Source organism: Brassica napus, chromosome C5, assembly GCF_020379485.1.
Source record: "Brassica napus cultivar Da-Ae chromosome C5, Da-Ae, whole genome shotgun sequence".
NCBI classification, from domain to species: Eukaryota; Viridiplantae; Streptophyta; class Magnoliopsida; order Brassicales; family Brassicaceae; genus Brassica; species Brassica napus.
In genome coordinates this window covers 16,449,519-16,474,828 of record NC_063448.1, presented here as the reverse complement: position 1 = coordinate 16,474,828, position 25,310 = coordinate 16,449,519, and the positions used below count along the sequence as shown (strand labels likewise).

Below are 25,310 nucleotides of genomic sequence, written 5' to 3'. Positions count from 1 at the left end.
GGCTGTTTTAGTGTAGCCCATTTTCTGGAATGGTGTGGACGTGTTCTACGCCACGAGCAGCTGTCTCCGTTTTTCGTAGCCCTAATCTCTTTTTTTTTCTTCCCGTACCTTTGCGACTTCCATCTCTTCCGTTTCTCATCTCTTCAATTTCGTCTCCCTAGTAAGTCACCACTAACTGAATCCTTGATTAAGCTCATTCAATGGATTCCTTTCACCTTCTTCTCTGTTTATCTATATATAAATCTCTATTCCTATCTTATCTTCCCATCCAAGTTGAAATGACTCTCAAAAACTTATCCCGATGGAATCCACCGGCAACTCATCCGTCTCCGGCGATCGCAAAGCCAGCAAGAAGACCGTCGCCTCCTCTGTGACTGCGAAACCAAGCGGGAAGTCTCCTGTTTCGTCTACCAATCCGATGAACCCAAACACTGTTACCGCTCTGTCCTCCGCGCATGCAAACCAAGTGATGTTCTTCAGAGATGTTTCACTCGGCCCACGCGAAGCCGAGTTGAGGTTTTGTCTGATTCACTTATGGGAGGCTCGAAATATATACACGAAAACCCTGATTGGACAAGAGATGCTCCTTATCGACGAAGAGGTTTGTCAACGTCTTTAGCTTCCCTCTTTATTTTCTTCTTGAATCGTGTTTTTGATTTAATATTAGTCGTTTAGATATATTCTCCGAGTCTTGCTTTCGGTAGATCTTATTAATTTTTTATGTGTTTCTGAATTTATATTTGTCTATTAGATTAGTTCATCGGATTGCTATTCTTGGTCTTGCTTTCAGTACAACGTATTAGTTTTATTCTTTTCCGTAGATTGGATTGGTTCCTATGTCTGCTCTATATATGTCGCTCTATATATGTCTGCCTAAGTTTTCAAAGTGATCTGATGTATTGTTTGATTTATATTAATCGAAGATTTCAATTTATTTTCAGGGAACTGTTATTCAAGGTTTTGTTCCAGCCGGTAGAGTAGGGACATTTGATCTGGTAGCTGGTTCCGTCTATAAGCTCAGAAATTTTTTCGGATCCAGGAACAAAGCTCAGTTCTCGGTTGCTGATCATATCGCCATCGTCTCATTCAGTTGGAATTCTGATTTATCCGTTCTTGAGAACCCTCCGGTTCTTATTCCAGAAGACAGGTTCAGGTTCCACAGCTTCGAGGAGTTATGGCCAACTGTGATTCCAAGGGTGATCTTTACGATAAGTCATGTTGAACTATGGTTGGTCTTTATGCCTGCATTTTTAGTTTATAATTTATCACCTCTAATGATTATTATTCCGTTGAGTTTTGTTAACTATTTAGAGTATTATTCTGTTGACTGTTTAATTATTCTATCTCAGATTGTGTTGGCCACATGAGGCTGGTGAATGGGCAGACTCTCACTGACCATACTGTTCTTGACGAAGTTGCCATAGCTGAGAAGCGGCATCTATGTGTTCATGTTCAGACACATGAGTAAGTTTATCCATTTGTTAGTTGTTTTCGTTGTGTGTTATATTTAACACGTAATGTTTACATATGTAGTGGACCAGTGATGAAGCTCTATCTATGGGATAATGCCGCATCTGAGTTCTGCCAGAAATTTAAATCGTATGGAAGGACCCCACACGTTCTTTTGGTCACCACAGTGAACCCTAAGCTTCTTGGAGGTTAGCATTTTAATAATAAAATTCCATGCTCATATGCATAAATTAGCTGTGGTTAATCGTATAGCTTTGGTTAACAGGAACCCTTTGTCTCACTTCTATGTCATCATCTCGAGTGTTCATGGACGACGATGTTCAGCCTAGCAAGGATTACTTTGAATGGTAGGCATTTGTGTTCATAATTTTAGTATAGTTTTGATATTTAAGCGTCTTCATCTGTAACAATCTTTGGGCTTCCGCCTTTTCTCAGGTTGAGCTCCAACACAGGTATTGCTAATAGGATTGCTGCTGAGGTAGTCACAAAGCATGAGACAGTGACTCTTGAGGAGCTATTCTCCTACATTAAGCAGAAAGCTTCTAAGGTCAAGAGTTGTTCTGTTGTTATCATTCATTTATGTGTGCTTGGGTACTTACGAATTTTATTTTACTTTCCACAATGAAGGTTGCTTGGTTTGAATGCACAGCAACTATAGATGATGTTGTCCAGGGTTCTTCTTGGTATTACGTTTCTTGCGGTGGATTTAATAGTAAAGCAGTTAAAGGCCCTACTTCCCTGATGTGCAACAACAAGAAGTGTGAGAAGAGTGAAGTCACGGGCGTCCCTCAGTAAGTGTTGTAGTCATAGTTTCATCTACGTTTTGTCAGTACTAATAGCTAATCTTCTTTCGTTGCAGGTACCTCACGAAGATTTCTATTTATGATAAGCGTGAGCAAGCAGTTTTTGTCATCCTTGGTAATGCCGGCAAGGAGTTGACTGGGAAACATGCAGTAGAATTGGTTGCTAATTTCTTTGAGGTAATGTTAGATCTGTCTATAAATAGCAAATAATTTTGTATTATAGCAAATTAGTTGGAACATCACCCATTCATGCATTTAGTAAAGGTTGTATTATTTTAACTCACGTATGTTTCTATATGATTGTTAGTCTAATGAGGGAGCAGGAGCTGACCATTACGTTCCGGTTCCGCAAGCTTTACTTGATACAATAGGGCAGACAGGGAAGTTCATCGTGAAAGTGTCGGACCATAACTTGAAAGGCAAGACTCAGACTATAACTGTCACAAAGATACTCCCACCAGAAGCTCCACTTCCAGCAATGTCCGATGATATTCCTACGACTATGGGTGACGGATCTGCTCCTTCCAGCGGCTATGGAGATCCTGCGGGTGATAGGGCTAGAAAAGCTGCTGATAGTCTTGAGTCAGACGATGCCAAGCGTTTCCAAAGTGGCTAATATAGCTTCAACATATCCTCTTACTGTTTTTACGTTTCTATAAAGACTTTGCCTTCTTTCAATTTTAATCTTCAGACTTTTGTCTTTTTATGTTTAAGTTATTCTGATACAATTTTCGTTATATGTTTTTACTTATCCCTTTAAGCATCTACTTATCCTAATATGATCTTTTATATGTTTTTCCTTTCACTTTAGGCAGTTCACTTGAGAAACATACGATTAGGAATGTTGATAACTTACGATTTTCCTTGAACTTGGGGATAAACATCTGAGAATGTATGCATAATCTATTAGTTATACCCGTATAATCTTCCCTTACTGATGTGACGATTCTATTTTCATGTCCCAAGTTATTTTCATGATTTTTTTTTTGAGTTTTTTTATTAAGTAGCAATTATAAGAATGATATATGGCTGATTTTAGTATCGAAGAGTTGAATAGATTTATATCATATTATTTTTGAGAATATCTATTAACCATATTTGTAAAATCATTGCTTTAATAAAAGGCAAGTATTCACGAGAATCAAGCCCTTCTTCTTCTCTCTACAAAATTCCTAATATGCCTTCTCTAAAACACACAAAAAAAGATCTGCACATTTTTTCGAGACCCATAACTGTTCACGCAACCAGATCTCGAAATCTTCTTAAAAGTGTAAGTTTTTTAAATCACCTAACCCTCTCCATAAGAAGTTCCATATTCTAAGATGTTTATGTTTTATTGATCGCATACTAAGGTTTGGATCTTGGACGAAATGGGGAAACCACCTTCGACAAGCAGTCTGGACACCGGAGGTAAGACAAATAATTATTTAGCTGTTTCAAAGGAATGATTTTACATATTTAGTCTGATTGACTAAGGATCCTAGACTACTTATGCTACGTACTTTTATATCTGCGTAAGAACAAAATTACACACAGGAGGTCTTACAAATCACTGCATTTTAAATACAATTGTGTAGTATTACTCACAACACGTTTTGATGAGATGAACCCCTGGATCACAGTGCATAAACCATTACTCAATCAATAAGTATACGTTCCTTCTTCTTATATTGACCATCTGTAACAACCAATTTTTTACATTTGGCATTTTGGCTTCATTGGGGTTAAGAAACATTGATTTCTTATTCACTTATATTATTTTTGGTCTAAACAAAAATTATTAAACATGTTATAAAATTCATTTATATGTTTATGTAACTGATCTAAAATTGTATTTGAAAGATATACGATTTTGAAGATGTAGTCCCGTGCAAGGGTGGAGTCGTTGATTTTTCACTTTATAACTCTATGTCTTACAATATTAGAATTATCTCTGTTCTTACGATCAAAAATAAACTATAATAGCTTTGTGATATTTAATATTGTAACAATCTCTGTGAAGTAACAATCTTTATGAAGTAACAATATTTAATAAACTATATTGTAACAATCAACCAATTGATGATCAATGTGAAGTAACGTACGAAAAGAAACAATAAAAAATAAACTGCTTCATGTTGGCTCATATACACACTACTCATCATCGTAATATTAGAGGTTGATATCTTAAGACAGTTCTGTTTCCTGTGTTTGTAAAGAATCACGAAAGTGGAGTTATTATATGTTTATTTATAATTTATATTTATGGAAACTACTAATTTATTCATCTAAGATTTATATAAAAATAATTATCTTATTAGTTTATATATAATTAATATATATGTAAATATTTCATTTTTTATTATTCAGTCCTAATTTCTATAGTTCTGTATCAAATAATAATTTAAAAATTACTAATTCCTCCATTTTGTTTTAAAACACAGTTGTGAATCTCATTATACTTTAAGTTTTTCAGAAAACAATGCAAAATATTAATATACTTTGCATTATACTTTAAGTTTTTCAGAAAACAATGCAAAGTATCTGTCATAGCTTCAATAAGTCATTCATATCTATGGGATAGCTGCCACAAGTTCTCTTTGAAAACAAATATGCGAGTCAATCAAGACGAGAAGGAGTTCTCTAAGTGGCTTCTCAAAGTCGGGGAAGGTCGCACACAATCAGTACAAGAAGATGAGGATGATGGCTACCATGAACAGATGATAATTGTCGACAACTCACTGGTTCAAGAGATTAAGGATGACTCTTTAAAACAAGTTGTTGATGCCGCATATGGAGAAGTCAACAAGATAAAGGCCTCCCAAAGCTCCTACATTGATAGAGCTATACGTACACCTCGAAATGAAACAGTCGATGAGATCAATGCATACACAATCTCCAAAACTGACGGGAAGTCAAGAGACTACTACAGTTACGATAGCTTTGAGATTTCAGACACTCAATCTGATCAAAATGATACATTATATGTGATTGAGTATCTCAATTCCTTGAAATTTCCAGGATTGCCTTCTCATAAGCTCACTCTCAAGTTGGGGCCCCGGTTATGCTTCTGCGAAACATAAATCAGAGAAAAGGATTATGTAATGGTACCCGTATGATCCTAACCTACATAGGCGAACGAGTGCTTAAGGCAGAAATAATCACTAGCTCACACATTGGAAAAGAAGTATTGATACCAAGGATTATACTCTTGCATGATGAAACAAAGCTACCGTTCACTTTACGTCGACAACAATTCCCTATTAGATTGTGTTATGCAATGGCAATCAACAAAAGTCAGGGGAAAAGTTTAAAAGAGATTCTCCTATATCTTCCTAAACCGTCTTCGCCCATGGTCAACTCTATGTAGCACTCTCATGTGTAACAAGCAGAGCATGACTAAAAATCATTAAAGGCGAAGATTCACACCCACAAAAAGTGAAGAACATAGTCTACAAAGAAATCTTCAACCGCCTTCGTTCCCATGAGAGTAAGTAAAATTTTAAAATCAGAATCACACTCAATATGTTTTCAGTGATTACTTATCTAATAATTCACATTTATATGTTTTTCAGTATTTTAGCTATCAACTGAAGAAGTCATAGCAAAAACTCCTACCCTGATGATGGATATCTCACTACTATGAAGTACGTCTACCTATACTATAAACTAAATAAATTGATTTCTATTACTAAGTTTTGATCACTGATTTATTTTAAAATAATTTTAGGCTCCCCAGCTCGGTAAATCTCATCACATCTACATTTCCTCTTCGTAAAAATGTCCACCATCGTATCTACGATTTCCATTTTTCTGTCCTAAGACCTTAGTATCTGTTCTTGGTAACGATAATAACTTTCCACTGCTTCTGCACATGAGTTATACCAAACTTTTATTCCATAACTGATCTACTTTACTCTAGGCAACCACAAAAGTTTGACAAATCAAACAATAAACAGATCAAACATCACCACATATGCGTTAGAATTTAAATAATATAAGCTACTGCTGAGCAAAACAAGTTGATTACATAAGCTACTGATAAATGCAAAAATAAACGACATAACAAACAGGATTTAATATAAAAGTTGATGCGCATGAACCTCCAACATTCCCATTGTTTTGGAAAATACAACACTCTCATTCCAAATTCTTATTATGATGTTTACTAACTTTAGGATTGCTAAAATCCAGTTGCAACAACAAAGGTAGTAATTTGCATACTGCTAAGCAGGTACCGAGATTACATTAAACCCACCCCTTTATTTAATATTTTGAGTGAGTCCAGCTTATTTACACTCACACATTACATACAGGTCAAAAAGGGTTCGCTTGACCCTAATGGACAATGCATCTGCTCTGTTTAGAGAGTTACATTGCAGGACAGGCTTGAAACACGAAGTCGTAATCATTACAAGCATCAATCCCAGAGTGTGCAAAGGTAATATCTATCGATCTTATATGGTTGTTTTAAACATTGTTTAATCAGTAAAATGCATAGTAACTCACTCCAACATATTCTTATATGACTACAGGAAAGCTGATACTCACCTCAACACCTGCTACCCGCTTTTACTGTGACAGTACTATTGATCTTATACGAAGCTTCAATCAGAGGAACAAAGTTAGTAATCACTCATGAGTGATCAACTAGGCTTTGGTCTATAGTCTATAACAATAATTCATTTTCATGGTTTAAAAAGAAGTTTGTTGCTTTTTATGAAACTTTATAAAACATTCTATGAAAAAGATTTATAAAACTTTTATCTACGCCATTTTTTCTCATGTTCTATTTTTCTTTTGCTCATTAAAATTTTAAACTACAACATTAATCCATTAAGTACACTACTTTTGTTTTTTAAACTGCATCACTTGGTTAATATCAAACCAATTGCAAGATATTCCAAAACTTCATTGATTGATACCTATCAATGTGTATTTAGATTTTTTATTCTTTATAGCCCATATTTTATGTTATTGTATTTTATGATTACGTTATTAGTTTTAAATTGATTTTTATACGTAATTGAAACTAAAACATATTTTATAATTATGTTTTTAAATTGATTTTTATAACTTCTTTACTATTCAACATATATTATTGTTGTAACTTATGGTGCATTTAAAAGACTTATAGAAAATTCAGTACTTATTGGGTTATATATTAATGCTCCCAGTAAAGCTTCAGTGTTCTTCTTTGTATTGCTGATAACCAAGAATAAGATGTGGTTGTGGGATAGTAATTCATGTATTTAATATTGTATAATTTACTGAATTTTAGTGGTTAGTTTTTTAGGAAAAGTTATATTGAAACCTAATTATCTACACAAACAAATTAACTTATAACGAAATTCTTTGGATAGTAAGAGTATTATAGAGTCATATTATGTGACAATACATTTTTGTAAAGGAATTAAAACCCACACAGACTTACAAATACACATGATTTTGTTTTGATACAAAATCATATTAAATCTCATAATTACATGTGATATAAACAACTGATAAGGCAGTCCAGACAATATTTAATATATATGAAAATATATATTAAACATATATTAATTATCATAATATCATTTCTAAGTTTTTTTTTGATTAAATTTTATATTTATTAATCAAAGAATAAAAGGCCATTTACAAGTGAAAAAATTGGAAAAAAACTCTAATGTAATGTTTCTATTTGGATCAGATTAAATCATCAAGTTCCTATTGTCGAATATATACTTCCACCCATCGACATAACAGATCTTCCAACTTATGTTGCCCAGTGTACTTCAATGAAGAGATCCTGTTTCGGATTGCTTTATCAATTGATGATAAGAGTTTCAAGGCTCTCAATCAAATGTTGTAAAATAAAGGATGTCAAACCAGTTCTAAGTGATTCTAAAGCAAAGGGAATGCAAGACCATGCTTAATCTAAGTGCTATCAATTGATGAGATGATTTTTGAACCAAAATGCTACTGAAATGCAATAAAGGACAAAGCTTTCTTTCTTATGAGATAAGAGAACTCATGGGCTATAGGAATTGACTTTGGGTGATCAAGTTTCAATCTAAAGATGTTTACTTTCAACAAATCTTTCTACCTTAGACCTGGACACCATCCTAAACAAACTCTATCTCTAGATGAATGCTCATTTACTAAGATAACTCAAGCATCAAATCTTTGGTTGAATGTTATCTAAGTAATCATTAATCTCAAGTCTACTAGCCATCTTAACACCTTTAACAACAAATCTCTTTGGTAAATAATGTTAAAAGCTTAGGAGAGTTGGTTCAGGCATTTCATCAAACACCTTTCAGGTGTGAAATGCCTAGAGCTCAAATTTAGAGAGGCCAACTCTAAAATTGCATTAAAAGTACTCTACTAGCAAAGAACAAGATGGATCTATACTAAAACACCTTAGATCTAGCTTAATCACCCTTAGTCTCCCTCACCCATGGATCCAAAGATGACTACTCACTACTCTTCATGATGAGCCCAAGAATCAATGGGGATTTGGTGCTAATCATGATTAGTGATCAAATTAATCAAGCAAATCACAAGAGAAAATGATCAAGATCAGATCTTTCACCTAAAAGTTCTTTTTATTAGATAGAAAACAAGATCAGTCCCAACTTTGGGATTACAAGAGTATTTATATCTTTGGTAAACCTAATGGTTTCCATTAAAAAGTCTAAAAATCCCCTTGAAAACATTAAAATCCGACTAAGGATAAGTTTCGACTCGGGTAGAAATGGACGGGCACAACCCGCGTCAGCCAACCCGCGTCGGATCGTCGTCGAGGATTCTCTGCCATGCGCGCGGGTAGGCGATCCTGCGTGGCTCCGTCCCGCGTGAATCTATCGGCTCCTTCTCTTCGTGACGCGGGTTGAGACGATCGGCACCAATCCGCGTCATTCTCCCCGCGTTGGACCTTCGACGATACTCCTTCTTCGTGTGAGCGGGTGAGTGATCCCGCGCTGCTTCACCCGCGTGACTCCTCGAACAAAATCTTCGGCAACGCGGGTAGGAAAGATGGGGATCATCCACGTCGCTTTCCCCGCGTCGGACCTTGATGATTTTTCTAGCTCGTGCGAGCGGGTAGTCGACCCCGCATGATCCTTCCCGCGTGGCTTCTCTGAGTCGGTCTTTGGGTGACGCGGGTCAGTGGACTCGGGGTTCTGCTACCCGCGTGGATCGCCTTATGATTGATCAATCTCCATTCTTCATCTCTTTTTGGATCACAATGCTTCTAAACACCTTTGATTACTCCATAGGATACTCCATTACCTGATTAAGACATATGAATGCAAAATGGATCCTAAAGATTCTAAACTCTTAATCTATATGATCATTATGTACAAAATGGAAGCTTAAAACAATGCAAATATGCAAGATATCAACTCCCCCAAACTTGTTATTTACTTGTCCTCAAGTGACTTTGCAAGAACTCATAAGGGAAAGAGGTTTGAAAGTGGGAACTCATAGCCAAAAGTAACACTTCCTAGTATCCAACTTAACATCCTAAAGAAACATAGCAAATAGCATGAGCAACTCTCTTATTATACTCCAGCTTCTCTAGGCCTATCAATACTCCTTATGCCTCTATACAAGTTGCAATACTCATCAACCAACAAGTTCTTTAAACCAGCTCTCACATTGATTCACACACACACACACATGGTGAGTTCTCACAAATGGGCACATGATCTGAATCATTTGGCTAGGTAAGTATGGTCTAGTATGAATAAAGAGAGAAGGGTTCAAATGTCATCATTTCAAGGTGGTTATCACTCAAAAACAAGGAGCTTGATCATTATGCAAAATTTACCTAAGATTAGAAGCAACTCATGCATACATAGATTCATTCTCATCATACTACCCCCTTTTGTTATAAGTAATCTCAAGTTCTACCCTCTTTATCATAATCTCAAAATCAAAATAAACCCCTCACATCACTCACCCAATGAACAACTCTCTTTTTCTTTTGGCTCAACCACTAGGGATTTTAAATGACTTTTTATAAGCTCTAACTCTTTTTCATTCCCTTCCCCAACTTCTCTTTGATTCTTTTTTTTTTTTTTTTTAGGGGGAAGGTTCTTTTTTTGCATAATCAAGAGCTTCATATTTTCTTTTTATCCCTAGAGTTTTCTTTTCTATTTATACTCTTTTGCTCATCTCTCTCATTTTTCTCACTCCCCAAACCCAAGATATTGAAGTTTAGAATACACAAACCCCTCTCACCATTCCCAGATGCTAACTCATTGTGCTAGCAAGAGATGAGAATAAACCTATGTCGCCTCCAATACTCTCAAGATTTTGTACATGACAAACTATCAAAAGAGGCCTCACTCATGCAATTAAATGTTTGGTCTCAAAGAATGGCTAGGGTTGTAGGGTATGGAGTGCCATTTGGGTTAACAAAGATTGGTATATAAAGGAATAAGATAACCCAAATGTGTATGAGATCCATGATCAAGTATGCAAATGCCCATATGCAAGAGAGATTAAGTTCATTCAAGCCAAGTTCGGGATGGAGCTGATCTCAAGAACAATGCCAACATCAAGCAAGCAAACAAGTTTCAAGAAGAGTTTTCAAGGCTCGAAGCGTGCAAGGTTTTCAAGAGATGCTTAAGCTACTTGATTTGTTTAACTAGGATGTCATTTTGAGTTCTAGACAAGGGTTCTTTGCAAGGAATTTTAAATCATTGTTCCCAATGCAAGTGAATGCAACCTATATGCTCTAGACTCAATCCTAAAAGTGCAAGTGATGCAACTACATGTTACTTTTTGTGTTTTTTTTGGGGTGTCTTCTATGCATATATGTATGTACAATTCAATGCATGAGACTCAAATCATCAAAGAAAACATGATCAAATACTTGAAACCTCCCCCAAACTTAGTTCACACAGTCTCTGTGTTAGGAAGTTGAAGGAGATATCGAAAAGAGAGATAAATGCAAAGAAAAACTGGTATATACAATGGGAAGTGGTGGAGTACCTCTCTATGAAGCGTGGGAGGAGGCCGATGCCTCATCCTCGGTGTCAGCTTCCTCCTCTGTAGAGGCAAGGGATGGAGATTTGTTTCCTGAGTTGGACGGTTGAGCTGGTGGGTTTCTCTTCTGGCGGAGCAGCTCTTTCTCGGTGGCAGGAAGTCTGATTGCTAAAGGACCAATTGAAGGTTGAGGCTGGGGGGTAAGGAAGTCAAAGTCTGATGATGAACATCCCGCTACAGCTCCTCTAGTCAGTATATCAGCTACCTTCTTCATGAACTGAGCTGAAGCTTCTGCTTGCCTCTTCACGGTCTTACTCAACGCCTTACACTTGTCTTTGAGCTTGAAGATTGTTCTATCCTGAGCCTTGTTCCATCGTTGGAGGTTGCTGATATGCTCATGAGCCTGGCGAAGGGGTCCATGGGGAAGAGCTCCCTGATGCTGCTCAAAGTGGTAACGAGGAGGACCATAGAGGAGCTTGGAGTTTAGACCGGAAGCTTCTTCTTGGAACACACCACATTTATCTGCTGTCATCTTCCTCTTGGGAGATCGCATGGGGCCTAAAGAACCATGGGGACCAAGGAAGTGCTCACTCCCAATATCAAAGCTAATAGCTCCAGGCCTAGTCAAGCTTGTTAGGGCGGTGTTTTGGGGAAGCACTTCAACCTCTCGTGTAGACTGTATGTAAGAGTAGACGCAAGTTCCATTGAACGTTCCACTGAAGTACTGAGCTTTCTTCAAGTAGCTTCCGTCTAATAGGGCGAGACCAGTTGGATCATCTTCTAAGGGTATATCCTTGAACTGAAGCAATGGGGTTATCAAACCACCAATGCCAACCTGAGGCTCTGGGTCACTTGTTGTCCAAGCCCATTCTTTGTAGTGGACGAGGCGCTTCACAAAGAATCCCACCATTCCAAAATTCTTGTAGAAATCAGTATCGACAAAAGGCAACTGAGAAGGATGAGCATAATGCTGAACGGTTTGGTGAAGAAGTTGTAGCTCCTCATCATTAACAGTGTCTGGTTCCTTTCTTGGAAAGATGGTGTGGACAATTAACCGGTGGAGATAGCGCACTGAAGGGTGGCGAATGGAAGCATTCTTGTCACGGCTTGGCTTGCGAGTCTTCCCCGCCAACACCTTCCAAACCATTCTAGCAATGCTCTCCTCTCTAGGGGCATCATATAGGATAGGGATGGATGATTCCTCCAAATCCTGAAGACCAAGGGTTTGTCCAATCTCCTTGAAGGTCATGTTGTAAACCTTCCCATGGATCTTGAACTTGATCTTTCCCCATCTTTGCCTCACATGTTTGGTGGTGTGAAAAGTAGCCACCAATGATGACAAAAACTGACAAGACTCATCTTCGTAGGTAGGATAGGCCATAGTGAAGAAGCTTTGCATGTTCATGTGCTCCAAGATTTGCTTGATGTCGTCACCTATCTCCAACTCTTCCATGATTTTGATATCTGCAAATCGAGTTGGAGGCCACAATACACCATTCTTCAAATGCCCATATAGCTCATCTTCAGTTGGTGTCTTGGTTCTATCCCTCTCAGTGTCGACCTTCTTCCCCTTGGACACTTTGGCTCTCTTGTGCGGAGCTTGGTCTTCTTCAGTGATGTCTTCATTCTCCTCCTCTTGGGGAAGAGCTACCCCCTTGCCTTTCGGTTCCTTTGACCTTTTGTAATGGGCTGACCTTCTACCACCAGCATCCACACTCTCAGCAGTGGCGACTTGTTTGCCTTCTCTCTTCTTTGCTGCCAATACTTGCTGCCTAGAAGTTCCTCACGGTGTAGATACTGAGGATAGAGACTTCTCATGTCTAGCAGTCTCTTGCCTTGCAAGCTCTTGTTTCTCAGCTTCCATATTATGTTGGCCCTTTCTCTCCATTTGTACCTAAAAATTTCAAACTTTGGAAAAGGATGAGCAAATGGGAGAAAGAAACTTGACAATGCAAATGTGAATTCAATTCATAATGATTCAGTTTTAACAAAACTATCACATTGCACACAAGATATGATCATAAGCAAAGAATAAGGCTTTTAAGCAAAATTTAAGCATCAAATGAGTTCTTCAATTAGTAAGTTCTCTAATTAAGTTCTCAAACACCCTAACCAACCAAACCAAACCAAAATCATATGGGAATAAAGCAATTTCGAAAAATCCCCAAATCTCATGAACCCTAATTTATCAAAGTTCAAATTCAACTCAATTTCACCATATAATCAACAACTCAACATGATATATAAGCCTTTCCTAGTCTATTTCACAAGTATCAAGCAGGAGAACGATTAAATTTCAAGTTCAAATTTCTAGGGTTCATGAGACCTACGAAATTGAACTTTATGATACAATACCTTGCTTTGGATGAAAGGAAATGAAGATGTGATACAAGAATATAAACTACAGGGGCGAAAGCTTGGATTTAGGAAAAAGAATGGAGTGATTTGGTGGAGAATTGAGTGAGATATGGGGTGATTTGGTGTGGGAGGTTTGGATGTTTTGTGAAAGAGAGATAGAGGAAAAGGGAGAGTGAGACGCGGGTAGGAGGTGTTTTAGGGTTGAACCGGGTCGGTTTGTCGGGTTGTCGGATCGGGTCACCGGGTTTAACGATAGAAATCATACCTGAGTGGGTTTTGACCTGTCGACGCGGGTGAATGAACCTCGTGCGACCCCGCGTCGTATGTCTCTGAATACATGGTCATGCGAGCGGGTAGAGGATCCTGCGTCGATGCATCCCGCGTCGAGCCTATGACGAAGCAACGCGGGTAAGACAACCCGCGTGGGTCATCCCGCGTCGGATTGCTGTCTCCGACCAAATTCGTGCGAGCGGGTAGAGGAACCCGCGTGACCTCAACCCGCGTGAGATTTTCTGTTTGTTTTTTTATTAAGTATGTACAAGGATAGACATGGGACTTCCTCCCAAGTGAGCTTGTTTTAAGTCTCTAGCTTGACTTTGCTTCCCTTTGGCTAGGCGGTGATGGGGTCGGAGAGTGAAACCGAGATTCTTTTCTCCTCTATTGTGGTTCCCATGTAGAGCTTAACTCTTTGTCCATTGACTGTAAAGTCTCCACCATTCTTATCCCATAACACAATTGCCCCATATGGCCTAACTTCCTTTATCTTGAAAGGACCGGACCATCGTGACTTGAGCTTCCCGGGAAACAACTTCAGTCTAAAGTTGTAGAGAAGCACTTGATCTCCAGCACTGAATTCTCTCTTCAAGATCTTCTTGTCATGAAAAGCTTTGGTTTACTCCTTGTAAATCCTTGAGTTCTCAAAAGCATCCAGTCTAATCTCATCAAGCTCATTGAGTTGGAGAAGTCTCTTCTCTTTGGCACTCTTGATGTCAAAGTTCAGCAACTTAAAAGCCCATAATGCCTTGTATTCAAGCTCAACTGGTAGATGACAAGCCTTTCCATACACAAGGTTGAAAGGTGTGGTTCCCAAAGGGGTCTTGTAAGCTATCCTATAAGCCCAAAGTCCATCATCTAGCTTGATAGACCAGTCTTTCCTTGTAGTCCCCACAGTTTTCTCCAAAATAGACTTGATGTCTCTGTTGGAGATCTCAACTTGACCACTTGTCTGAGGATGGTAGGGAGTTGCAACCTTATGCTTCACACCATTCTTCTTGAGAAGACTTTCAAACAGTTTGTTGATGAAGTGGGAGCCTCCATCATTGATGACAACTCTTGGAACTCCAAACCTTGGAAAGATAGTGCTTTTGAACATCTTGATCACCACTCTAGAATCATTGGTAGGACTTGCTACAGATTCTACCCACTTGGAGACATAGTCAACAGCTACAAGGATGTATTTGTTGCCAAAAGATGATGGCAATGGTCCCATGAAATCAATACCCCACACATCAAACACCTCCACTTCTAGAATTGGGTTTTGAGGCATCTCATTCGTTTTGGTGATGTTTCCTCTTCTTTGGCATGAATCACACCTAGAGACAAAGTCTTGAGTGTCCTTGAACATATGAGGCCACCAAAACCCAGCTTGTAACACCTTTGAGACAGTCTTGAAAGTAGCAAAATGACCTCCATATGATGATCCATGACAGTGTGTGAGAATCCCTTCAACTTCATCTTCAGCTACTACTCTTCTATAGAGTTGATCTCTACAAAGGATGTAGAGGTAAGGTTCATCCCAATAGTATCTCTTCACATCTTTGTAGAACTTCTTCTTGGCATATCCGTCAAGACCCATTGGCTCTCTTCCACAAGCTAAGTAGTTCACCAGATCAGCATACCAAGGACCTTTCTCTTTAGTTGCCTTCACCTCTTCAAACTTTTTTCCAGTTTCACAAACTGCTACTACTGCTCCAATTTCCATGATCTGTTCTTCTGGAAGCCCTTCATCAATAGGGATCCCACTATCAATCTTCAGTCTAGACAAATGATCAGCTACGCCATTCTCAACTCCTGGCTTATCTCTGATCTCAAGGTCAAACTCTTGTAGCAGCAAGATCCACCTCAACAGTCTTGGCTTAGCATCCTTCTTGGCCATGAGATGTCTCAATGCAGCACGATCAGTGTAGACTATGACTTTTAACCCAACCAAGTAGCTTCTGAACTTCTCAAAGGCATAGACAATGGCTGGCAGCTCCTTCTCAGTTGTAGCATACTTCATTTGGGCTTCATCAAGAGTTTTACTCGCATAGTAGATCACATGAGTCTTCTTGTCCTTCTTTTGACCAAGAACAGCTCCCACAGCATAGTCACTAGCATCACACATGATCTCAAAGGGGAGATCCCAATCTGGTGGCTGCACAATGGGGGCACTAACCAGCTTATCTTTCAACTTCTTGAACACTTCCAGACATTCCCAATCAAAATTGAATGCAGCTTCCTTGCATAAAAGCTTAGTCATTGGCCTTGCTATCATTAAGAAGTCTTGGATGAATCTTCTATAGAATCCAGCATGACCAAGGAAGCTTCTAATGTCTTTAACCGTCTTTGGTGGAGCTAGTCCAACCATCACTTCGATCTTTGCCTTATCTACCTCAATCCCCCTCTCTGAAATCTTGTGTCCAAGAACAATCCCTTCCTTAACCATGAAGTGACACTTCTCCCAGTTCAGCACAAGGTTGGTCTCTTCACATCTCTTGAGGACCCTGCTAAGATTGGACAAACAAGCAGAAAACGAAGATCCGTAGGCAGAGAAGTCATCCATAAATACCTCCACAACATCCTCTATAAGATCAGAGAAAATAGACATCATGCATCTTTGGAAAGTGGCTGGAGCATTACATAGCCCAAATGGCATCCTTCGATAAGCAAAGGTACCATAGGGGCATGTGAAAGTCGTTTTCTCTTGATCATTTGGATGTATGGGGATTTGGAAGAACCCTGAATACCCATCAAGAAAACAATAATAGGGATGATTTACAAGTCTCTCTAGCATTTGATCAATGAATGGCAGTGGAAAATGATCATTTCTAGATGCTGAGTTAAGTTTTCGATAATCTAAGCACATCCTATGTCATGTTATTGTTCTTGTTGGTATTTGTTCATCCTTATCATTTTTGACCACAGTAATTCCTCCCTTCTTTGGGACAACATGCACAGGAGACACCCATTTGCTATCCGAAATAGGATATATTAATCCTGCATCTAAGAGTTTTAGAATCTCTTTCTTAACAACATTTTTCAAGTTGGGATTCAACCTTCTTTGATGTTCTATAGAAGTCATATATTCATCCTCTAGATGTATCCTATGCATGCATAAAGAAGGTGATATCCCTTTAATATCATCTAGTGAGTAGCCTATTGCCTTTCTATACTTTTTAAGTTCATTCAAAAGTTTAGACAATTCATCTTCACTAAGCTCACTACACACTATGACAGGGTAGGTATCATTAGGACCAAGGAAGGTATACCTTACACCATGGGGAAGAGGTTTAAGCTCCACTTTTGGTGCCTTGAGTTCACTCCAATCATCCTCTTGGAGGTTCTCTTGTTGAGTAGTTGAGGAAGCATGGTGAATCTCATATGAAAGCTCCTCATTCTGTTCTTCACCACTATTCCCCTTGTGAGAGTCCAGCATCTTCACATAGGCAACACTTTCCTTGTTCTCAATGACTTGGACTTCTCTCTCAATTGTTAAGGCATGCTGTAGAGAGTCTTCAAGTGCCAACTCCTCTAGAAGTTTATCAGCTAGAGTATCCATTTCATCAATGTAGAAAACTTGGTTCTGGATGGTTGGCTTCTTCATCACTTCATTGATGTCAAAGTGGAGGATGTTCCCTTATCCAAGATGAAGATCAATTTTTCCTTGTCTAACATTCACAATAGCTCCTGCTGTGGCTAAGAATGGTCTTCCAAGGATCAAAGGGTCTTGGGCTTCCTCCCCCATCTCCAACACAACAAAATCAGTAGGGATCTCAAAGTTACCAACCATCAACAGAAGGTCTTCTAAGATACCAACAGGAATCTTCACTGATCTATCATCCAACACCAAAGAGAGTTTACACTTCTTGTATTGAGTAAATCCAAGCTTCTTTGCAATAGACAAAGGCATCAAGCTGACACTAGCTCCAAGATCGCACAGACACCGTTCAAACACCATGGGTCCTAGAGCACAAGGTAAGGTGAAACATCCTGGATCCACTAGCTTCCTTGGAACATCTAACCTCTGGATAATGGCACTGCACTCGTGGGTAAGGATCATCATGCCCTCCATCTCTTTCTTCTTTGCAGCTAAAGCATCTTTCAAGAATTTGCTGTATTGAGGAACCAACATAAAAGCATCAATGATGGACATTGTGACCTGAACTTCACTCATTTGTTTCTCAAAGAGTGTCTTGTACTTCTCCAATAGTTGTATTTTGAATCTCCCAGGGAATGGTAGCTTTGGCTCATAGGGAGGAGGAACAAAAGAGGATTCCTTTGTTGGAGTAGCAGTTTCACCATGTTTCACTGTCCTCTTCTCTTCTCCAACCTTTCCTTTACCCTTAGCTTCAACAATCTTTTCTAGAATTTCTTCATCAACCTTCTCATCTACAATCACCACTTCATCATCAATGTTGATAGCCACCTCCCCACCTTGCTTTTCACCATCCTTGGTGAGAATTCTTGGAGACAACTGTTTACCACTCCGTAGGGTGATTGCTTTCATTGTTTCCTTGGGATTTTACTCTGACTTTCCAGGTAATGCCCCTTGTTGGCGACTTGGTTGCGAATTCATTGAAGCAAACTGGTTCTCCAAATGTCAGATCTTGTTGTTGAGCTCATTGTAGCTTCCATCAATCTTGGAGTGAATGTTCTTGAACTCATAACCCATTGTCTTCTCATTCTTTGCCCAAAAATCCAAAAGTTTCTTGAACATTGCATCCACACTTGTATCTGAAGCTGGAGCTTGGGAAGAACTTCCTTGAGCCTGAGTAGACTGATTGTTGTTGTTGTTGAAACCCGGAGGGGTGTTTTGTCTAGGTTGATAGCTCCCTTGCTGAGTGTTTTGCTTCTGGTGGTATCCTCCTTGCTGGTTGTTAGAGTAGGACCTTTGCTGATAGTTGTTGTACTGAAAGATAGGCTCTTTCTTGTACCAAGAACCATTGTTGTTGATGAAGCACAACTCTTCTTGGCCTTCCAAACCATCAACCTCATTGATCTTGGGAGGAAGCTCTTGAATAGGACCACCCACAAAGTTCATCTGCTCTTTCTTAGCTTGGTTGGAAAGAAGCAAGTCCATCTTCTCTTGCAAGGACTTAATCTCTTTCTTTGTTTGCTGATCATCACTTCTGTTGACCCTATCATGGTCCTCACTGTAGACCAAGTCACTCTTAGCCATGTTCTCTACCAGTTCCTCTGCCTCTTCCTCGGTTCTCCCCAAGAAGAAACCATTGCTGGCAGTGTCAAGCCTGTTTCTGCACTGTGGTAGAGCTCCTCTGTAGAAGGTGCTAAGCAAACTCTCCTTGCTGAAACCATGATGAGGGCATTGAGACCAATAGCCCTTGAACCTCTCCCATGCTTCACTGAAGCTCTCTAGACCTTTCTGTTGAAACCCAGAGATTTCGTTCCTGATCTTAGCTGTTCTTGAAGTAGAGAAGAACTTGTCAAGGAAAACTCTCTTGCACTCATCCCAAGTAGTGACAGTGTCACTTGGAAGAGTCTTCTCTCATTGGTGTGCCTTGTCTCCCAAAGAGAAAGGGAACAACTTCAACTTGAAAGCATCTTCAGAAACACCATTTGTCTTGGACAAGCCACAATACTTATCAAACTTGTACAAGTGATCAAAAGGGTCTTCAGCAGCAAGACCATGATACTTGTTGTTCTCTATGGTGTTGAGCAGCCCTGACTTGATCTCGAAGTTGTTGTTCTCCACTGGTGGTGCTCTGATTCCCAACCTATGACCATTAATGTGAGGTAGATCATAGGCTCCAATGGCACGAGCTTGGCGCGGTTGATGTTGTGGCTGGCGCTGTGGTCGAAGGTGATCAGCTCTTGGATCAATGCCTCCTTGGGCATCACCATCTTGAGGCAGATTCTCCATATCAAACCCCACCCTTTGCAAGTGAGCTTGTTGCTCTACTTCTCTTCTCTGTCTTGCAATCTCCCTCTCAAGTGCTCTAATGTCTTCAACTCTTGGAACTAGGTTTGTTGGACCTCTGCTCCTTGTGTTCATACACCTGAAATGCAAAGGGAGAAAAAAGAAAGAAAAGCAATAACACAATTAAACAAAAATTGACTTAGTCTCAAGCAAATGACTAAATCTCAATGTCACAATCAACTTAGAATTTGGCAACGGCGCCAATTTGATGATAAGAGTTTCAAGGCTCCCAATCAAATGTTGTAGAATAAATGATGTCAAACCAGTTCTAAGTGATTCTAAAGCAAAGGGAATGCAAGGCCATGCTTAATCTAAGTGCTATCAATTGATGAGTTGATTTTTGAACCAAAATGCTACTGAAATGCAATAAAGGACAAAGCTTTCTTTCTTATGAGATAAGAGAACTCATGGGCTAAAGGAATTGACATTGGGTGATCAAGTTTCAATCTAAAGATGTTTACTTTCAACCAATCTTTCTACCTGTGGGAACCAAAATTCGCACTGTCGATTTACGTTTAAATTAGGAAACTAGGAAAACCCTAATTTCCCAGAGGTCCCGGATCTCTGCGAGAGCCAACGGCAAGAGACCAAATATATGCGGAAATCTTGTTCTAGCGGCCTAAAAGCTCAAACCTAGTTGACTCGCAGCTCGATAACAAAAGACGAAGAAAATACAGAAAAGGTTTTTGATTGATTTCGGACTGAACCTTATGAAAGGCTGCCTACGTACCCCTTTCGAGGATCAAGCCGAACGTAGTTCAAGAGTGAACCAAGAGATCGAACCGCTTGTGCACGTTCGTCTGGTAATCGGGTTCCAGTCATGGAAACAGAGCATGTCGAGAATAATGCCTCAGAGTTTCTAAGTGCCAAGAGTTCTGAGTCTAAAAATTTCTCTCTCATGCCTCTCGCCTAGGACTCCTTATATACTGGCTCCAAGGTCGGTTTACGCTTTTCCCCTTCTGCCCTTAAGCCATCATAGCATAAAAATGGAGATATTCCATTTTTTCCGATCTTCGTAATTATCTTCAAAATTTCGTATTTATCCGCGGAAACCTGACATTTATCTTTTCTTGCGAACCAAGCATAAACCGTCATGCGGCTTACAGGCTGTTGGTTAAGAAACCATAATTTGGGCCTCGAGTCATGTCTTAGGTCCCTTTGGGCCGTCTTCCGACTTGAAGCGTTTATTACGGCTTCTTTCGATAAAGAACGAACTTTCCGCGGTTTTACGGTAAAGTTTCATCGATAACTTAGAATGGCGAGGAATCGTGAAATGGGTTCGCTACGGTCTTCGGGAGATAGCATCGAAGGGTAAACGAGAACACATGGACTGATGTCGTATCGACGTTTTGGAAGAGCTCGGTCGCTACGTAGCGATCGATCTTCGGTTCGAGCTCGGTCGCTACGTAGCGACCGAGCTTTGGCTCGAGCTCGGTCGCTATTCCTGCTCGAGCTCGGTCGCTATGTAGCGACCGAGCTTTGGCTCGAGCTCGGTCGCTACGTAGCGACCGAGCGGAACATGCATTCGGTTGCTGCGTAGCGACCCTCTTCGAGCTCTTGTCCGATGACTCGCGTTTCTTCTGCAAAGCTTTTCGTAAAGAATAATCTATTTCGAAAAAGTATTTGTCGAAGAAGGTTTCTACGTTTTCTTCTTCGGGGATTTTGACGTTAACTTCGTTGCAACCGTTTTCGACCCCAACAGCGACCGAGCTTCGGTGATAGCTCGGTCGCTACGTAGCGACCAGCTTTTGTGCTGGTTGCTACGCGGCAACCTTGTTCGCGTCTTTCCCCGATTTTTCGTGAATGTATTTTCACCGCAAGATTCTTCGTAAAAATAAATCTTTTTTCGTAAAAACGTTCATGCCGATTTTTACGGACTTTCAGACATTGATTCCATCGTGACCGATTTTGACCCCAACACTACCTTAGACCTAGACACCATCATAAACAAACTCTATCTCTAGATGAATGCTCATTTACTAAGATAACTCAAGCATCAAATCTCTTTGGTTGAATGTTATCTATGTAATCATTAATCTCAAGTCTACTAGCCATCTTAACACCTTTAACAACAAATCTCTTTGGTAAATAATGTTAAAAGCTTAGGAGAGTTGGTTCAGGCATTTCATCAAACACCTTTCAGGTGTGAAATGCCTAGAGCTCAACTTTAGAGAGGCCAACTCTAAAATTGCATTAAAAGTACTCTACTAGCAAGGAACAAGATGGATCTATACTAAAACACCTTAGATATAGCTTAATCACCCTTAGTCTCCCTCACCCATGAATCCAAAGATGACTACTCACTACTCTTCATGATGAGCCCAAGAATCAATGGTGATTTGATGCTAATCATGATTAGTGATCAAATTAATCAAGCAAATCACAAGAGAAAATGATCAAGATCAGATCTTTCACCTAAAAGTTCTTTTTTATTAGATAGAAAACAAGATCACTCCCAACTTTGGGATTACAAGTGTATTTATATATTTGGTAAACCTAATGGTTTCCATTAAAAAGTCTAAAAAGCCCTTAAAAACATTAAAATCCGACTAAAGATAAGTTTCGACTCGGGTAGAAATGGACGCGCACAACCCGCGTCAGCCAACCCGCGTCGGATCGTCATCGAGGATTCTCCGTCATGCGCGAAGGTAGGCGATCCCGCGTGGCTCCATCCCGCTTGACTCTATCGGCTCCTTCTCTTCGTGACGCGGGTTGAGATGATCGGCACCAACCCGCGTCATTCTCCCCGCGTTGGACCTTCGATGATACTCCTTCTTCGTGTGAGCGGGCTAGTGATCCCGCGCTGCTTCACCCGCGTGACTCCTCGAACAAAATCTTCGGCAACGCGGGTAGGGAAGATGGGGATCACCCGCGTCGCTTTCCCTGCGTCGGACCTCGATGATTCTTCTAGCTCGTGCGAGCGGGTAGTCGACCCCGCGTGATCCTTCCCGTGTGGCTTCTCCGAGTCGGTTTTTTGGTGACGCGGGTCAGTGGACTCGGGGTGCTGCTACCCGCGTGGATCGCCTTATGATTGATCAATCTCCATTCTTCATCTCTTTTTGGATCACAATGCTTCTAAATACCTTTGATTACTCCATAGGATACTCCATTACCCGATTAAGACATATGAATGCAAAATGGATCCTAAAGATGCTAAACTCTTAATCTATATGATCATTATGTACAAAATGGAAGCTTAAAACAATGCAAATATGCAAGATATCATCAATCTGCCTGGTAATCGCTTCCGTAGTTACCCAAGGCCCTAAGTGTCTACGAGAGTTGCGCTCCTTCCAAACCAAATAAATGGTTGTATGGAAGATCATTCGCAAAAAGATAGCATCCATCTTGTTTCTATTGCGCCGTAGCAGAGAAGTCACCGTCGTCGTCCAATCCGGAGAAGCAGCGGTGCCTAGCAGAGTAGCAGTTAGATTAGACCAGACCGTAAACATGTAAGGGCAAGAAAAAAACAGGTGGTCCCTGCTCTCGTCAGGCTCTCCACATAACATACAACCCTGCGCGATCCCCCACTGTCGCATACGGACTCCTGTAGAGAGTCTATCCTTAAACGTCAGCCAAACAATGAAAGCGTGGCGTGGTACTCCTTGGGTAAACCACACTAGATGATGCCAAGGTACTTCTGGCCCCCGAACTCTAATCTGATCCCATGTTCTAGCCGCTGAGAAATGGTCCTTAAAATCCTCCTCATTGTGCCTCCATAAAATAACATCACTTCCCCTCCTAGCGTCTGGTTTCTGAGCATTTTCAATGGCAGTATACACATCACCAAACACTCTCCTCCCCTGCCCACGCATACCCCAAGCCTCATTTGGACACGCTTCAGCTACACGAGCTTGTCGAGGAATACCCAAGTACCGCAGTCCCAGATCTCCTGTTGTGTCAATAATACTTCCAGTGCCTAACCAGTTGTCAAACCAGAAGAAAGTCGAGTCACCACTTCTAACTTCACAGCGCATGAAACTTGATGCCTCCGGTCTGAGCTGAAGAAATTTGCGCCAGAGCCATGAACCCTTATTAGTGTCCTTTGCGTCACAAAAGGAACCACCTCGTAGTAACTCCGCTCCAACCCAAGCCACCCAAAGTGATCCCGACGAGGAGAAGAGACGCCATATAAGTCCACTATAAGCTTTTACAAATATCAATTATAAGCTTGAAATTCCCAAATATGGAAATGGGCTGGGCCATTAGTTAATCATAACAAAATATGGAAACTGATTAAATTCAACTCAAATCGGACAGGCCCGGTATATTACTAACCGTAATTGGCCCAAATTGCCAGTCACGTCAAGTTAGAGATTCGAGATTTTCTTCTTCCTTAGCGAGGGAAACCGGAGAGTCTTCTTCTTTCTTCACTCAACCTCTATCTCTTTGAATCTCATCGCCATGGCTAATCAGAGCAGTTCTTCTACCGGTCAACGTCGGAGGTTCAGTGAAGTCGGCTATTCCTTCGGAGAAAACTATTGTTACCGAGCAGAAGTTCCATTCGCATCATTCGAGGAGCATCTCCAACGAAGCCGACGTCTATTCCCCAGCACTGTTCCGATAATCGGAGATAAAACTCACTGTTTTCCTAGCATGATTTGAAATTATGATATTAGATGATTACTTAGCATTGTTTAGGACTAAGTTCTTTAACTCAATCGATCAAAAACATAATAATTATAAATATATGTAGACAACCATGAATGATTCAATACATTAACTCTTTATATAAGCCAAAAATAGAAATTTTGTCGAAAATAAAAAAAAATTTGATATCAGGGTTCGAACCCTAGACAAGAGCATATGCGAAGGCTACTCAACCGATAGACTAAATACACACATTGCAAATATATGCCAAACACTAAACATATCTATGAACCGCTCGGGAAGATTTAATTGCTTCTTCTTCCTTTTTAACGAGGAAAACTCGACCCTTCCTCTTCTATATTTCAACTGCCTTCCAATCCAATCTCCTCGCCATGGCTGATCAAAATCTTTCTTCTTCTGTTCGAACTAGGATTCGGAGGTTTAGCGAGATTGATAACGCATATGGAGAACACTTTCAATTCCGACCACGAGTCCCGTTCAAGTCGTTTGATGATCGTCTACAAGAAAGTCGATTGGTATTCTCCGGAACCGTTTCGCCAATCGGGGGTTATTCTCGGCGTCATCACAACCACGAAGCCACTATCGGGTATCGCTCTCTTTGTCTCCGAGGTTTTGTGGTTCAAGGTTATCTAGATCCTAGGAATCGTCTTTTAGAGGATGTGTTTAGGGTTATTGATAACATAGGGTGGTGTTACACGGTGTTGCATGTGAATCTGTTCTGTCCTAGAGTTGTGAGAGAGTTCATCTCTAACAAACCATTCAACGAGGATGGAGCTCTTATTCGGGGATTTGTGTACCGTTTATCCCCTTCAGTGATCAACCAATTGATGATGACACCGACTGTCGAACACTCCTTTCAGTGGAAAGACGTTGTGCTGAAGCAGACAATCACACACCTCACCGGGGGTCAATACTCT

The 25,310-nt window shown here is 40.1% G+C and overlaps 2 protein-coding genes, 1 long non-coding RNA gene and 1 other non-coding gene across 8 annotated transcripts; 3 read left to right on the top strand and 1 right to left on the bottom strand.

Annotated features, from left to right (window-relative positions):
- The first annotated feature begins 301 nt into the window (after positions 1-301).
- Positions 302-2,889, top strand: LOC106374773. The gene is made up of 9 exons (XM_022694062.2): positions 302-601; positions 942-1,212; positions 1,350-1,464; positions 1,534-1,658; positions 1,736-1,817; positions 1,906-2,017; positions 2,098-2,261; positions 2,330-2,450; positions 2,581-2,889. The coding sequence occupies exons 1-9, from the start codon at positions 302-304 to the stop codon at positions 2,887-2,889; spliced, it is 1,599 nt and encodes a 532-aa protein (XP_022549783.2).
- A 29-nt stretch (positions 2,890-2,918) lies between these two features.
- Positions 2,919-7,027, top strand: LOC106399667. 5 transcript variants are annotated; one of them, XR_007324373.1, is made up of 6 exons: positions 2,919-3,543; positions 3,626-5,742; positions 5,828-5,899; positions 6,431-6,486; positions 6,569-6,693; positions 6,788-7,027. It is a non-coding gene; the product is annotated as an uncharacterized LOC106399667 (long non-coding RNA). The 5 variants fall into 5 exon arrangements; XR_007324374.1 differs by having other exon boundaries at positions 2,919-3,683; positions 4,780-5,742; XR_007324370.1 differs by having other exon boundaries at positions 2,919-5,742.
- A 12,126-nt stretch (positions 7,028-19,153) lies between these two features.
- Positions 19,154-19,260, top strand: LOC125588229. The gene has a single exon (XR_007324618.1). It is a non-coding gene; the product is annotated as a small nucleolar RNA R71 (small nucleolar RNA).
- Positions 19,261-23,136: 3,876 nt separating this feature from the next.
- Positions 23,137-24,286, bottom strand: LOC111206959. The gene is made up of 3 exons (XM_022704459.2): positions 24,271-24,286; positions 23,254-23,929; positions 23,137-23,194 (listed from the first exon to the last, which is right to left on the bottom strand). Exons 1-3 carry the CDS (start codon positions 24,284-24,286, stop codon positions 23,137-23,139), a joined length of 750 nt encoding a protein of 249 aa, XP_022560180.2.
- Positions 24,287-25,310: the final 1,024 nt, after the last annotated feature.